The sequence below is a fragment of the Myodes glareolus genome, chromosome 5 (assembly GCF_982192425.1).
Source record: "Myodes glareolus chromosome 5, mMyoGla1.1, whole genome shotgun sequence".
Lineage (NCBI taxonomy): Eukaryota > Metazoa > Chordata > Mammalia > Rodentia > Cricetidae > Myodes > Myodes glareolus.
Window position 1 is genome coordinate 16,634,402 of NC_142030.1, and position 17,097 is coordinate 16,651,498.

Here is a 17,097-nt window from a genome sequence, read left to right on the forward strand (position 1 = left end):
CCTCCAGATGTGTAAAGAAATACCAGCGATGCTTAAATTTACTGCAGCTGGAGGAGCCCTTTGCTTCCCTGCTCCCACCCTCAAGCGCGGAGCTTCATAAATCAGCACCCCCTCACGTGCCTGCGTTGAACGGAAACGGAGAACATGCAAAGGAGTAAATCCACAACAGGTATCCGAGGCTGCGGTTGGCCATCGGTGCCGTAGAAAGACAGGAAGATTCATGGAATCTGGTCTTATGTTCTCTGTCTTTACTATAAAAGCTCAAACCAAATGTGCGGCATCTCAAGGAAATGTGTGGTCCAACTTACTCAAAATGCTTGAGGGCTGGGCTGCGCCAAGGCCAGGCTGTGAGGAATGGGGCATAGAAGACCAGCTGAGCAGAGTGGGTATGGGACGAACTCCTCCTGAGGGCCAGCAGGTGTCACCTCAACAGCCAGGAATGACCTCTGCAGGCCTCATGAGGGGAGTGATGAACCACACCAAATGTTGGGCGTTTTCATCAGAAACTTGAAACCGATTCATAATATAGTTAGTATTATGTAGCACCTGGGTAGGGCATCTGCCATCACTCAAATGCTCAGCCCTGCAGACTTTATTGTCTTGTCATTATTTTGTAGTGGTAGACATACAAGGCTTTATATAGGTAGGCCGGGACTTTGCCACAGAGCCGCAGCCCAACGTTACTAATAAGCAGTAGTATTTTGCTGTGCTGGGGATGGAACCCAGGGCTTTGCACAGGGTAGGCGAGTTCTCTCCCACTAAGTCCCGCCCAGTCCTGCAGCACGGAGTGCCAGATGGTACAACTGCAGAAGTCTGCCATCATTCCACAGAGGAAAGGCGGCAGTGGACAGGCCAGGCACTTCTTTGAGCCTGCTCTCCGACATCTATGTTCCCAGGTGAGATGGTCCTTCCTGGTGACACTGTTGTCAATCAAAGGGACCAGAATCATGTTGTTATTTGAAGGAACCAGCACTGGTCACCTTGCAGGCTCAAGAAGGAAGTAGCCCAACTTCCGGGTGAGAGGGTAGTCTTTAGTGGACATGGAAAACAAAGAAAGGAACCCACCGTAAGAACACGGATGAGCAAAAAAAAGTGTATTTCAAAGAAGCTGGGTCTAGAAGGGAGGTCTGTAGGCTTGGGTACAGCAACCACGATGGAGACAGGAGACAGATGCGTTCCACAGTGCCCAGAGAGACACAGCTTCTGAAGTGAAGGGCAGACCTCTCACGTGAGCAGGGGCAGACGCTGCCAGTGTCTGTGGCACCCACCACAGCTGTCCTGAGATGCTGTCTGTGGCAGCCAGGAGCTCAGGCTTCTCACGAAAGCTGGATCGTGTAAAGATGGAAGGAGCTAGACATTCACCTCTCTCCACGGATGGTACACTCAGGAAAGGGATTTAGGCATCAGATAGTAAGCAAATGAAGGAAGAAGAGAATTTCTACCAATAGTGAGTGCTGGGAACACACCTTTCACTTCTAAACCCCCGAAGTCGCCAATATGGGCAACACCAGATGATTTGGTGAACTCTGTTCTGCACATGTATTGTTTCTAACTGTCCTTGTTGGACTGAGATCTTCGTAATGGGATTGGCTGTCCTATTTCTATTGTAGTATCTTAAGTGGCTAGTGCAGTATAATATGGACTACCAGTTGGTGGATGATGGATAGATAGGTAAATGATGGATGGATGGATGGATGGATGGATGGATGGATCGATGGATGGATGGATGGGTAGGTGGGTGGATGGGTAGGTGGATGGATGGGTACTTGGGTTGATGGATGGATGGATGGATCGATGGATGGATGGATGGATCGATGGATCGATGGATCGATGGATGAATGGATCGATGGGTGGATGGATGGGTAGGTGGGTGGATGGGTAGGTGGATGGATGGGTAGTTGGATTGATGGATGGATGGATGGACGGATGGATCGATGGATCGATGGATCGATGGATGAATGGATCAATGGGTGGATGGATGGGTAGGTGGGTGGATGGGTAGGTGGATGGATGGGTAGTTGGGTTGATGGATGGATGGATGGATGGATGGATGGATGGATGGATGGATCGATGGATCGATGGATCGATGGATGAATGGATCGATGGGTGGATGAATGATATCTGTTCCCAGGATCTTATACAGGGTTCCCTCAGAAGCATCTCTTGGACTGACAATTGGAGTGCCAGTCTATTTAGGAAGTCTAAAAGGCAGGGAGACCTTGTGTCCGAGTTATTCCAGGGCTGGAGCAGGGAGTGGGGCTATGTGGACTGGCCCCTGCCAGTCTTGTCTGAGAGCTGCTCACAAGTTGTTCCCCACCCTGTGACTCTCCGACCTCACAAACTAGATTATACTAAATGTGAGGGCTGCGGCAGTCAGTGAAAATCTTCAGTCATTGTCACAGGTGTTAGCCCATGAGAAATCTGAGGTTTTATGAAAAAGAATGAGCAGAAAAAAAGCCTCTGTGTGTGCATGGGGGGATCAAAGGTTCTCATGAGCTCCTAAAAGGCCTTGGAGAAAGAGGCTTGAGGCAGGGCCAAGCAGTAGGGAGGGAAGGAGGACCCTCCAGCCAGACTGGACACGGCCCGTTCAGGCTTTCAGACATAAGGAAATTCTTGGCTCCATCTAGACCTTTCCCAGTGTCCGGCCTGATTCGTGGAGCTCCTCACTGGTAGAAATGAGGGCTTTAAACACCGGGTGTTCTGAATACGGGTAGGGCAGCTGAAGTCTTCTTTCAACCCGAGACAATAACTCCAAAATTCTGTATAACCAGGTTTCGAAGCAGTCTGTTTTCCTCACAAATGCTACCTCGGCACTTTGGGCTGGGTACCAGAGAGACAGCTATAATAAAGCATGGAAATTTATTTGAGAAAAATGGACAACATTTATTTTTCTGAAGTATCTAGAAGATTGGAGATAGGATCCTGAGTGATGGTTTATATCCCGTCATTTTCGCCTTGTGTTGATTTTCCCTGTTTTCACCGCAGGCCCCGGCACAGTTCCTTCCGTGTCCCTGACAAGGCCTTTTCTTCCCTTTACTGGGCTTTAAAATGACAAAGCTTTGGTTCTAGAAGATGCCAAGAAAATGGGACAGGCCATTATTTCCAGGCTCATGAAACCTTCTTCCCCAAATTTTAATGGGCTTCATGAACAAACAAGTCAGGTATCAGGGGGATAAAAGCATCTAGGTCCAATATGACATCCCATCCCTTCCCGTCGGTTTCCCCTCCCGTTGGTTAGAGGAAATGATGGGCAATTATCAGAAGTAGCCACTGCTGAGCCGAACCATGTGGAAACCAACAATGAGAATTTTCCCACGTGCCTACCCATCTGAATCACCTCTATCAATGGCACTAATCTTCCAGCCCCATGATAAATTATCTTACAAGCACCACCCCACAGCTTCTTTTACACATTCTATTCTTCTGAGAAGCAAGACAGACCTACGTTTTCAAGCCCACGTGATTTGTTCTTTTGACATTTGTTCTCTGAGTGTCTGTCACCACGGGAGCACAGCCCTGGGGGTGTGGACGCCAGGCTACCATTCTCCTGTTCTCACGAGCTCCAGTAGAAGTAGTGGAAATGTTTGCCAGAGTCATGAGCTAGAAGAATCGGAAGCCAGACAATACAAATGCCTTCCCAGAAGAGGAAGCAAAGCTACCAAGCAGATCTCTCTCTGACTCCGTGTGATCTCTTTCAAATCAAACCATCACGCCGATGTCCCTTAATGTGCCCTTTCCTACTTCCTGGGTAAGGCACAGAGATCGCCCTGGATGGATCTGTTTCCCTCAACAATGCCATTCATCAGCCCACTCAGCCTCCACCCTGCCCTGCACAGTGTAATACATCTTTAGTTTCTCTAATGTCTTCCCTATGATTTTATCCCCAGACGCTTTACATACCTCACAAAGACAGCTTTAGAATTAAAATAATCAATCAGAGCGAGGAACAGTAAGCAGGGAGGCTCACTGAAGGAAGAAGAAGGAGAGCCCCGATCAGCTGTGCTCCTCAGGTGACTGAGAAGTCATCCTCCACTGTAACATCCTTCCTCAGGTTTATTGTCCCAGGCTGCATCCCCTCTCTGGTCCTTTAAATGCCTCCTCTTGGAAACACAGTTAGGTAACTGAGCTGCGTAAGGTATTCAGGTTCCTGGCAATGACTTTTTCATACTGGGAGAGGATGCAATTCCCCCAAAGCACCCTAGAGCAAAAGAAACCGTTCATCTCTTAAACACACAGCCTGACCTGTGTAGGGGACTTCTAAGCACTTCAACAGAGGACAACCTGGAGACTCCCAAGATTCAAATGATTTTTTATTAACAAATCCTTTCCTAGCAGCTTTGTTGGGAGTATTGATGCAGGGTGGGGCAACTGGAAGGCCTGGGAAGGCTTTGTCCAGAAAGCGGCATTTGCATAGAGATTCAAGGCTGGGAGAGCTGCACCAAGCAGACATAGGGAAAGGACAGCCGGAAATGAAAGAACAAAGCTTAGGAGGAGGGTCCCATGGGTGCTTTACCAGAAAGGGGAGCCATGGGGAGGAGAATGGGACAGAGGATATAGGGAGACGATGGAAGGCCTCCAAAAATCTCTAGCTTTTGCTCTGCAGCATAGAAAGTATTATTTTACACCAGGCACTGGTGGCACATGCCTTTAATCCCAGCACTCAGGAGGCAGAGACAGGCAGATCCCAGCAAGTTCAAGGTCAGCCTGATCTACAAAGCCAAAACCTTGTCTAGAAAAAAAAACAATAAAAAATAAAAAAATATTATTTTACTAACTAATAAAAGAATAAAGATCTATTGATCACAAGACCACATGTCCCCCTGCACGCATACACATACACACATACACACACTCAGATTCTGAAGTGAGCTTGGCATTTACTATTGTTATTATTATTAATTATTATTATTATTGTGCTTACATGTATATGTGTGTGCTTCTGTATAATTCGCTCTCTCCCTCTTTCTCTCTCTCTCTCTCTCTCTCTCTCTGTGTGTGTGTGTGTGTGTGTGTGTGTGTATTTGTGTGAATGTGTGTTGTACAGAAGCCAAAGACTGACATCAAGATGTTGACCCTGGATCTCATCTTCACCTTATTTTAGAGACAAGGCCTCCCTAAAACCTGGAACTTGTGATTGCAGCTAGACACGCTGGCCAGCAAGCCCCTGGGATCTCCCTGCCATTCTTCCTAACACTGGGGTAAGTACACACCACCGTGCCCAGCTTTTTAGGCCCCAGGGATTTAAACTCAGTTCCTTTTGTTTGCACAGCAAGTGCTTTACAAAGGGAGCCCCCGCCCCAGCTCCGGCATCCACTCTTTATGCTGAGGTTGCCATTTTTACACTGAATCATCCACCCATCTCAATGAACTTTGTCTTTGGAGGCAGAACATCATGGTGGCAGAGAGCAGTCAAAGATTCATTCATCAAACATTTCTTGGGAGCTCATTTTACTACAGGGCTTCAGCCATAAACAGAGACAACTGTCTCTGCCTTTTGGAGTTGACATTCCGGTTCCCCGCTCTGGATCTAGACCCTACACACCAGCTGTGTGACCTTCGACTATTTACCTCATCGTTCTGTGCTTTCATTTTCACGTCTGTGATGGTACACTAGCAGAGCCAACTCAGGGGCACTTTTGAAACTAAAAATGTGGCGATGAGCATGGTGCATGGAACTTGGGAACACCAAGGACCAGGCAAGCCACCGTGATTTCCACACAGGTAAACACTGACGAGAGGAAACCAGTTGTAAGCATACTGCAGCAGGGCGGTAGTAGAGGTGCATCCTCCTCCTCGCCCCCCCTTCCGCTCCTCTCTACTTGACCGTTGCTTCCACTCCTTTTCAGCATACTGTACGTCACCCCTAAATTCAAATCCTAAGCAAAAGAGCATCTTCCATCTTTCACTTTGATTTAATTTAACGCTTTGGTTGGTTTACAAGGTCAATGTCATGACAGTTTTGACTTGTGGCGTTTGTGGCATGACTCACCACTGAGCTCTAGGATAACAGAATTCTTTTCTTCCACAGTCATGCAGCCCAGTCTGGCCTTGAACTTGAAATGTAGCTAAGATTGGCCTTGAACTTTTGATCCTCTCCTCCTATTTCTACCTGGTGACAGAATTCTTTGTTGTTCTTCCTTTCCTTCTACTTGCCTGTATTAGAGATCAACTTGTCTGGACTATAAAATCAAGAGCTGGGGGCTGGGGACACAGTTCAATCAGTAAAGTACCGGCCTTGCTTCCAAGATGGGGATCTAGTTTCTATCACTCAGAATCTACACAAGTAAAAGCCAGGAACAGTGGTACTCAATTGTAATCCCAGTGCTGGGAAAGTGGAAAAGAGGCACATAAAGAAGTGAAATACCTTCAAAGCCAGACATGGTGATGGATGCTTGCTTCACTTGGGAATTAGAGGAAGGAGGATCCTAAGTTCAACACCAGCCTGAACTGCACAGTAAGTTCAAAGTCAACCTGATCTCCAAAGTAAGACCCTGACTCAATCAACAGATCAAACAAACAAACAAACCTTCAAAATTTAGAATTATAAAATAGACTGACTGAACATGGCCTCAAGGGTGGGCTTTTTTCCACCAGTCTTTGGAGATCTCATTACCAAAGAGTTCTGACTCCCTATGAGTTTTAAGAGCTGTTGGTCTGCACCCCCTGTATAGGTGGCTTCCTCCTTGAGGCATGAAGCTAGATCTTTGCAATGACTCTAGAGACTTGGGTAGCTATCAGGCAGGACTACAAAGACCAGATAAAGGCAAGTACCATGTGAGTGTCTACAGGGAGGGTTCACTGAGTTTTTCACCCAGGACAGAGATCTATCCTGCTGTGGCAGGTTCTGTGTTAATACCATCTCAAAGACTCAGATGATCACCTGCTGTCTTCACCATGACACTGTGAAGCAGACAGAAAAATTAGAAAATCAAAGATCGGAGAGGTCAAGTTAGCTGTCTAGTTTGGGGCTTGAGGTTAAGCCCTGAGTTGAACCATCTTCCCATTTGCGTTCTTCAGTGTCCTTCCTAGTCTATCACCAACACCAGTAAGAAGACAATCAAAACTAGAGACTCAGATGCAGAAGGCAATTAACAGGGATCCCTCGGATGCTATGGGTTCACTGACACTTTGTCCTCAAACATTCACACCAACGCATGATGCCCAGGGTTTGTTTCAAATGGTCCCTAGATGTTGTGAGAGAATGGCCAATACCTCAACAAATGGCAGTTAAACATAATTGCTGTTTAGGTGGAAAAGCACACGGTGCATGCTCGCCATAGCAGGAGCTGGTTAGGGAGGCACTCAAGGGTGCAGGGTCTCACACTGGTGTGTGTCAAACAGGTACCCCTTCTGCTCTGCTCTGCCCAAGTCAATACAAACTGTCTAGATGGATATTTGGGATGACACATTAGGGCATTAGATCCCCTGAGCCTGGAGTCGCAGACAATTGTGCTGAGACTCAAAGCCAGGTTCTCTAATAGAGCCACGAGTGCTCTTAATCGCTGATCCAAACTCCCAGCCCTTCAGATTCCTTTTAACACAGGGCTTCACAGTGTAGGCACTAAATGCAGCAACTTGTTTGAATTGCTTTTGCCATGTCTCGGGCAATCATGAGTTATTTCTTCATGCAACCTACACCTGATCCTGTTTCCTGGGGCCCCGGAAACCCAAAGGCACCAGCTACTCACTCAGCGACTTCTTATTGTCTTCCTTTCACAAGGCCACTGAGGTGAGTCTGAGAGAAACTCCATTTCTACAACTATAGTTCCTAAGAGTTCACCTCATCCATATGCATGAGCACAGTTCTTTCTTTTCCAAGAAGTGCTCAGAACCCTTTCTAAGAAGACTAAAGCTAAGCCTGCCAGGAATACATAAGCCAGAGATCCTGAGGTCGATAGTTTGGCCTTCCAAGATTCTTGCCTAGTTCGGCTTAGCTGCGAAGGAAGGGGACAGGAAAGGTTGGAGCATCTGGAACCCAGGCCACTCCTGCAAGGGGTTAGGGAAAAGATGCCCCCTCTGGAGCCCTGCAGGAGCCTCTCCACGAGCCGGTGGTGCTTTGGCCTCACCCCATGTAAGGTTCATTCACAGTTGGGTGTCCTGGGCCAGGACCAGTGACACAATTGCACATCAGCCCTTACCAGTGTCCCATAGGAAGTGCCACAGTGGCCCCGCTTCCCTAGGAAGCTGTGGACTAGGCAGGGTTAGAATGGAGGAAAGACGAGCGGTGGTGACGGAAGAGGGGCAGAGGAAAGTCCATCTGAGTGAGAGCTTCAAGAGTGAGGAGGCGGGGTTAATACCATGCGCTCATATGGAAACATGAGAAACTGGAAAGAATAATAACAGAGAATTTCTCCAATATGATATCTTAAAAGTTCTGACACAGCTCTTGTTTATGTGTTTTTGGGTTCTTGGTGTTTTTTTTTTAATCTGTTGAGGTGTAATTCTAATAATGAACACAATCCTGAAATTTAGCTGCTCCAGTCAGTAAAGTCAGAGGCAGAAATGAAGTCCTGGCTCTACTACCTAAGTCAGCAAGAGACGAATCTTGGCTCCATTTTTCTCCTCCTGCATCTCCCGAGACCAATTGAGGTGTTCAGGTGGCTTTTCCCAGTAATGGTTGTTGATGTGTTTTTGCAAGCATCCCTGCAGGGAACTGTATTTGACAGAGGACAAGGGCATCAACTATGGGCAGTCCCATGATCCTCCTCATCCCTCTTGGACTTAATAAGCTCAGAGCACACGATCAAGCACCACTAGTAAATGTACAGTAGCCAGGGATGAAAGGAAACCTCCTCTATCTAAGATTACACATGCGAAGCCTTTGCTGTAGTCAGTGCAAACCAGGAACTGTTTTGATTTGGTTATCAGCAGGTCAGTAGATGTAATAGCAATAAGAATGGGGACAGTCATAACTACAGCCACGTGTGCGTATGTGGTACTAAGACTAGTCTACTGCGGGCTGACCAGAGAGGAAACATGGTCCTCACAGCAGCGCTCGGCATCAAGAGTCAGTCCCTAAAATCAGCTAACCCTTGACCTGGTTTTAGTACAATGGCAATCTCCAGCCTCAGGAGCTACTATTCAAACCAGTCTTATAATAGTCGGGGACATGTTTGAGAAACTTGGAGAAAACTGTCAGGCGGTAGAAGAGCCACTTAAAGACAAAGATGGAAGGAATGGCAGGGAGGATTTGATGGATGCCAGCATAGCAACATCCCTAGAAAAAGAACAAGTTTGGACCAAAGACAGAAGGTGAGAGAAGTAGTGTGTGTGTGTGTGTGTGTGTGTGTGTGTGTGTGTGTGTGTGTGTACGTGCACTAAGATCTGCCCCTGGGGGAGGCTGATGAAAGGACTACCATGGTGTGACAGTGACTTTATGAAAGGACAGGACAGTATGGCAGGTGAGAAGGCAGAGTACATGGATCCTACACAATGAACATAAGATGTGTTGGTCACTTGTCATCATTATGACCAAAATCCTTGCCATAAACTATTCAAGGGAGGCAAGGTTTATCTTAGTTCACATTTCAGAGGGCTCAATCCATGGAGACTTTACCCTATACTCTTGATAGAACATGGCAGTGGCAGTGTGTGGCTGATCTTCAATTACTGGGAGACAGGAAGTAGAGAGAGGAGGAAATATAGGAAGGAGCCCAGATGGCATGCAGCCTACAAGGACATGTTCACAGTGTCAACTTCTTCCAACGAAGTTTCAACTCCTACCCTTCCCCCATATGACATCATCATATTATTTATGAATACACTGAGGGCTTGATGGATTCATCCATGACAGCAGAACCTTCGTGATCCTCCTGTCTCTGGGAATTCTTCCCAGACATGTCCAGGGGTGGATTTTACTGATCTCCTATTCACTGCACAATCCAATCAAGTTGCTAATCAGGATTATCCATCACAGAGAGCAACACTATATTGAACACTAGAGTTTATCCAGAACATTTTAACCCAGGACAGACATATTTTTAATCAACAGAAAAAAAAGTAGTGTGACCAGATCTCCAAATGGAGCTATTAAGTTTAAGACACAGAAAGAAGGAGACAGACAGAGACACACGGGGAAAAAAACCACGGTTGTTTATGGTTTTTCAGGTTATTTAGGAATGAAAACTCAATGTGAAGATATGAGGTCATCTGAAAGATTCATTTTCTTTTCCAAGGTTTGAGGCAATTCCACGCATGATACAGGATCTACTCATTGTTTTTCGAATAACAGTGAAATTTCCATTGTCTCAACCCCCAATGACAGGGTTCCCCTCCATTGGGTTCTGTGTACTTTAAATGATAGAAAGCAAAGGACATAATTAGTGAGCAGTCAACCAACACATGGGGAAATCTAACCATTCCTCCTATCTCATCATTTCTTCTCAGCGATGTAAAATGGATGCTAACGGATGCGCACATTTGAAACGGCCTTAGTGCTCAATGCACACACATGACTGACCAATTTGAGGGTAGATGTGCCAATTTCTTCTTTAGATCTACCATTATCACTTTTAGTCCTTTTTCTTTGAGACAAAGTGGCTGGCTTCCTCTAACTCACTATGTATCCAAGGATGACCTTAAACGTTTAAACTAAGGGCTGAGATTTAAGGTAAATGTACCCCCATGTCTAATCTATGCAGTGTTGACAGTCCAGTTCAGGGTTTCACACATGCTAAGCAAACACCCTCTCCATCAAGCTATACTCATAGCCTGGGCTGTTATTATTTTTAAAGTTTCTTTCCTCCCCAAGAACTGTGGACTGAAATTATGAAGTACATACAACTCCCAAGATGTTTATTATCTAAAGAAGGAGATTCTTTTATTCTTAGACTCAACAAATGCAATGATTTGAATGTGTCCCCTCTGAAGCTTATTTTGGAACTGCATCCCCACTGCCCTGGTCGTATGAGGCTGGGCCTTTAGAAGGCCACTAAACCATGGCAGCTCAGAAGAAACTTTGTCTCTCTTGCACTTCTACCTTCCACCTCACGAAGACAGAGCCACAAGATGTCATTCTGGAAACAGAGAGCAGTCCTTACACAGGTACTGGTACCCTGATCTTGGACTCCCCAGTCTCTAGAACAGAAAGAGATAATCTCTGGTTCTTCACAAATCTCACCATCTTGAACATTGTGTTACAGGAACAAGAGCAGACTAAGACAATGGACCTTGAGTTACTGTGGACTTGATACAGAAATGTCTGAATCCTTTTTCGTGGATCTCTGGGGATCCAAAGAAGTGATGGAGCCCTGGTTCCATCTCCTGGCACTGCAGATCCTGGATGGGTCTTCTCTATTTTGCTGTAGGTATCTGATAATGACAGGCAGGTTATTCACACGACACCTAATTTACAAAAAGCCCAGTGACAAACCAAGGCAAGGGGAGAGATGAGGGAAAAATATGTGCATGTGCTTTTGTGTGGAACTCTGTCCTGCTGTATACTTCGAAGACGAGCTCATACCAGTACTATCAGTGTTCACGACAAAGAAAATACAAAGGGGCCAGAAGGAGGACTTGGCACTTAAGGTGCTTTGCCACCAAGCCTAATGTTCTGAGTTCAATCCCTGAACCAGTATCGTGGAAGAAATGAACCAACTCCCACAAGTTATCCTATGATCTATATGTACATGCATCTGTATGCACACACGAAGATAGAGACATAGAGACATAGATAGATAGATAGATAGATAGATAGATAGATAGATAGATAGATAGATAGATAGATAAGCAATGCATGCACACAGACAGGCAGACACACACACACACATTCATACATACATACATACATACATACATACATACATAGTACATCATAATAAATAGAGTGAAGAGTAAATACTCAGGGAGAGGCAACTCCTTGGATCTTCCTCGCCGCTTTGAAAGCCCAGGCCTGAAATTTCTGCATTCCGAGGAGACAGCTTTTGGCATTCTTGCTCACTGCTGGCATCACCTGCAGCGCCTCCTTCCATTATTACCACCCCCATCCATCTTAGGTGCCCGGGACCTGTTCTCCCTAAACAGAGCCCACCTGGAGCCCCAGCCCCTTATGTCTTCCCAGTCAAAACTTTTTCGGTGTTGTTTTCTGAGTCTGGCAGTTTTGTGTGAATCCTCTGAAACACTGAATTTTCATACTCAAAGAGTATCCTGTTAGGAGGTGAGAGGTCAACAGAACACTGAAGGAAGGCTCGCTCTGTCCAGCATGGAGACCAGGCAGCCACTCAGTACAACTTTCATCCCCACCTCCCAAACAGGGACCTCACTCTCTAAGGGATATGAATGGTCAGCAATTTCTCCTTCATCCCCAGAGAACCGGGAGATGGTTCCCTCCTGTTCTTAGGTATTACTCAGCCATTGCTCACACACAAGGGTACTTCACAGAGCCATCAAAATGGCCTTTTACACGGTGACCCAAAGATTTCTGCCCCGCAGTAACTTCTCACTATTTAGCCAACGTTCAGCCGCCTGTGGCTACACTCTGATAGGTTTCTCAGGTCTCAGGATCATCCGGGCTTGTAACATGTCCTCCTAAACTCTTACATCTCTGCATTCCTACTCTGCATGGCAGGGATGGGACACCCCAGTGAGCTTGGGTTCCCTGCTAGTGGTCCAGACATCTTTGAGGTTCACATACAGATGAGCTAACATGACCAGCATACATGTGTGTTCTGTCATTTTCCCCATATCCAAGCCAGTCCAAACATTCAGAGGAGAATAAACAGGGCAACTTGACACAAAGGGGTCCTCAAAGTTGGCCCTCCAACAAGCCCTCCCTGCCACCTCGTATGAATGGTATCTTATCCAGGACATTGGCCCTCTTGTCCTCCTCTAACTTGCCCCTTCCTCAGTCAGAGCCCCTCCCTTATATTTGTGGCCTGCATGCCACTGCGCCTCTGGGTAAGAAAAGCCCCATGGTATACTGGCCAGACCCACATGAAATTAAACTCTTGCAATATTCTTCATAATTTAACATCATCTAATTTTAATCTTCAAACTAGACATTACCCCCGTTTTATAGATGTGGAAACTGAGCCACACAAACCCTCAGACTTCATACCCAATGCTATTTATTCTAGATCCTATTTACTCCAGAGTCTGAGAATCCGAGACAGAAATTTTTCTAAGGTATAGCTCCAAGTATCAAGTAAAGAGTGAGTTGTGAAGAGCGGGGCAGAGGTACCGACCATGTGCTATTTCTGTCTCTGCTCTGAATTAACTCAGACAAACCTTCCTGGTCCTCAGTTTCCTCCTTCATAAAACCATGAGATTGAATTAGACAGCCCTGCTGCCCCTCAGCTGTCCTTCGTCTCCAGTTCCATCTTGGCCTTGCTGCTAAAATTAGGCAGACAACATAGTTGAAATACCTTTCAATTTTGGTTCTCATGGCTTTAAACTCCCTAAGATCAGCTATATGCCCAAGGTTTGATTAGTTATATATGCAGCTAGTGTGTCAAGAAGGAATACACTTGCCATCTCTGTCATAGTCTCTTCTTGGCAGGGTCATGAGCAATTTAGTCTGGAGTCACTAGCCACAGTCTGGAGTCATCTATGGCATCCATACCCCAAGGAAGACCTTCTTTAGAGCCACACATTCTGACAATAGTGGTTCTCAACCCAGGGCACATCCGACTATTCCAAAACATAGGAAGGAGACAGGTACACTGCTTGTAGCAGACAGAGGCCGAAAATGCTGTGGAGTACACTGTAATGCACAGGACAGCTCTCTCAGTACAGAATTGTCTGGCTCACAATGTCAGCAGTCCTAAATGCCCTCTACTGCTTCCAGCTGGTCTGGTCCACACAGGAGGTTCACCAGCTGGGTGTATCCAAAAGAACCAAAGATCTGAGCATCTCTTACCGTGCGAAGAAGGAAGCCGCCACTGAGGTACCTGTAGAAGTCTCACTGGCCACACAGGAGCCCTGGGAGGCAGGGACGCTGCTGGCTGCAGGCTTGTCTGCATTGTAGCGGTTCAGCGCAGATTCTGTCAGTCCCTCTCGGCCGGTCTCTGTCATCAGCTGGGAGATCTGACAAAGAAAATGACATGGAGCTCATTACCTGGGGCTCACAGAACTTCTGCCCATTGCCGGCAGCTTGCTGTCTTGAGAACGGGGTGGGTTTAATTCCACCCACACTCAGTAACCTGGGGAGCACAGGGTTTCTCTGACCATTTGTCAGCACGTGAGCCAGTTCACTTCCTTGTTCCCATCTAAAATAACGGAGCAAAATAACCCCCAACATTGTAGGTTGCATTGCACCTACTTCTTCCCTTCCTGGGGAGGGGAAAGTGTCCCACATGCTCTTCCCACATTCAGGGTGGCATTTCATAGGCTGGGCTCTGAGCTGTACAATCAAGCAAACATGCAGAGATCCATTGTACTGTTCCCAATTGCCCAAGTGACATCACTAACTAGCTGTCTCAGGCCCTGGATCCTTTGACGTCCCTGCCATGATGGACTGTAACCTGGAATAGTGCAGCAAAACAAATCATTCCTGGCTTGACTTACTCTCTGCTGGGGCATTTTATCACAGCAACAGAAATAAGACTAGAGCGTATCCTGCTTCTGTTTTGCTTATTTGTTTGAAAGTAGGTCTCCTGCAGCGTAGACTTCCCTTGAACTTCCTATGTAGCAGAGACTGTTTCCAATTTTTTTAAAACCAGTGATTGCTTTTGTAACAGAAGTCCACATAGATAGTCCATTCTGTCTATCTCCCCCATATTCTGCTATAAAGACCCATACTTCTGGGGAAAATGAGGAAATGGTATAGAAACATACTTCTGTTCATCTCACATAATATAGTGATTATGGAGTAAAACTCTATGTGTGCTACGTGGTTATTTTAAAACTTTAGTTTAGTTCCAAAAGCAAAAGCATTAGCCTAAAGAAACAAACAAAAACAGGAGTAACTGGTGTGGGATGTCCTTCTGGCTCTATGTTGCTTTTATTGGGTAATGAATAAAGAAATTGCTTTGGCCGATAGCAAGGCAGAACTTAGCTAGGCAGGGAAAACTAAACTGAATGCTGGGAGAAAGAAGGTGGAGTCAGTAAGACGCTATGTAGCCCTGCTGGAGACAGACGCTCAGGTCGGAAATTTACCTGGTAAGCCACAGCCACATGACGATACACAGATTAATGGAGATGGGCTAGTTTAGGATATAAGAATTAGCCAGAAATACACTTAAGCTATTGGCCAAACAGTATTGCAGATACTATGGTTTCTGTGTGATTATTTCAGGGCTGAGCAGCTAAGAACAAACAAGCGGCCTCCTACTATACAGGTAACTTTAGCTAAACAAAAATGTCTTCAGCCTGCCACAACCCTTAAATGCTCAGGGGAAAATATTCCCGTCGCTTATAAAATACAGGTGCAATAATGCCCAGAACAGGGACGTTTACCCTTTTCACTGAGCAGGGTAGCTGACCATAATGGAGCCAGGGATAAGCAGCCATCTCTACATCTCAGTATTAGAAGAACAGCCATTTGTCTGTTTCCCACTGACTGGAAACTTCTTCTAAACTCCTGGTCTAACTTGGGAAGTTTGGCATTATTCGGTGGAAATCCTGCCAAACTGCACTTTCTTACTCTCATTTCGACACACCAGAAAGAAATGTGACCCCAATCAGAGCAGCTGGAGAGATGGCAGCACAGAGAAGGCCCAAAGAATGGTGTCCCTGTATTCCATAGGGGCTACTAACTCTCCATAGGCTTAGTCACCTCTAGGAGCTATGCTGCCAAACCTGCCACATCCCGGAGGGGACAATGAAGATATTAGTACATACACTGTTGTTCCTATCGACTGGCAATGATAAAGCCACAGGTGGTGCATGATATTCTCTGGGACAGCATTCAGGAACAAAACCAAACTCACAAATCCACGGCACCTTGTTCGCATCTAAAGCACACATCTGGTCCTCACTCACAGTGACATTTGAGGAAAGTCAGCAGGTGAATGCGGCACTGGGGACACCTTGCACAGGCTGGTGAGGCCACGGACCAACTCTCACCCGATTCTCTGTGGATGTTTCCTTTCCCATTAGCTTATTTCTTTTTCAATGTATTTTGGGGGCTTTTTTTTAATTTTTAAAGCGTGCTTTGATTTTCCCTTCTACACTTTAGGTTATTCTCTGCAAGTTGCATGTCACAGGATAATGGGCCAGGACTGGCTTGTCCACTGGATACCAAGGTCAACATAGCAGCACATGGAGATAACAAAAGCGTGTTTGTGGAATGGATCTAGACGATTTTATTTTCTACTGCCGCCATCTACCTGATCAAATCTTCTTTCCTACAGTCCTTTAAATAATCAAATGTATTTCTTTTCCAGGTTTCATTATCTTGTTGGGCACGTCCTCATTCACGCTGGGTAGGCATTCTACCACCAAGTACGCTATAGTCCTTCCTTTTCAGTTCAGTTGTTCTTGGTGCTTAGCTGTATCACACATTTCGGCAGGCACATTTGCAAACAGTTTCGAGTCTCGGATGTCTTCAATATTTACTTCAATATTTACCTTCTTTGCAATCTGTACTTGAGTCCCTGGCTGACAGTACACAGAATAGTTGGCTGCATTCAGCCTCTGGGCTCTGTCCAGCTACAACTTTATCACCGAAAGTCAGAGGAGCCAGGCACCCACTTAGAAGTAGCTGTATCTGTTTAAACACAGCAATCAAAATCATGTTGTTTCCAGATGATTCTGAGAGAGGAGCTTGCTTATCAGATGAGCCACCATTCACTGACTGTACTAGAAAGCAGGCTTCTGAGTGCTGGGGCTCAGTGGATAATGTTTCACCAAGGGGCTATCGTGCATGTCACCAAGTCACTAGCCCTCAAGAACTTACTCCCTTCAGCCTCGACAATTATCACAAGACAATATGACCAATCATGGATGAATTACCTCTGAGCCAAAGAGACAAACGCTTGTCTGCTGGATAAAATTGAGTTAGGAAAGGTCTTGTCTAATACAAATTCCTTCTCTGGCTTCGAACTGAAGATAGCCCATCCCAGAGCTGTACACATGTTAAGCAGAAAGGCTGAATATACCAAAAGCATCAACATATCTGCTAGCCCTCTAAGACTGACAGGTCCTATCTCTTCTCCAAGA

The 17,097-nt window shown here is 46.0% G+C and overlaps 1 protein-coding gene across 1 annotated transcript in view; it reads right to left on the reverse strand.

The window, feature by feature from the left end:
- Kif26b (kinesin family member 26B) overlaps nt 1-17,097 on the reverse strand; it is a 424,022-nt gene that overhangs the window by 212,111 nt on the left and 194,814 nt on the right. Inside the window, exon 4 of the mRNA XM_087906092.1 lies at nt 13,856-14,022. Within this exon, the coding sequence (XP_087762218.1) occupies nt 13,856-14,022 (167 nt within the window). The remainder of the gene's footprint in view (nt 1-13,855; nt 14,023-17,097) is intronic.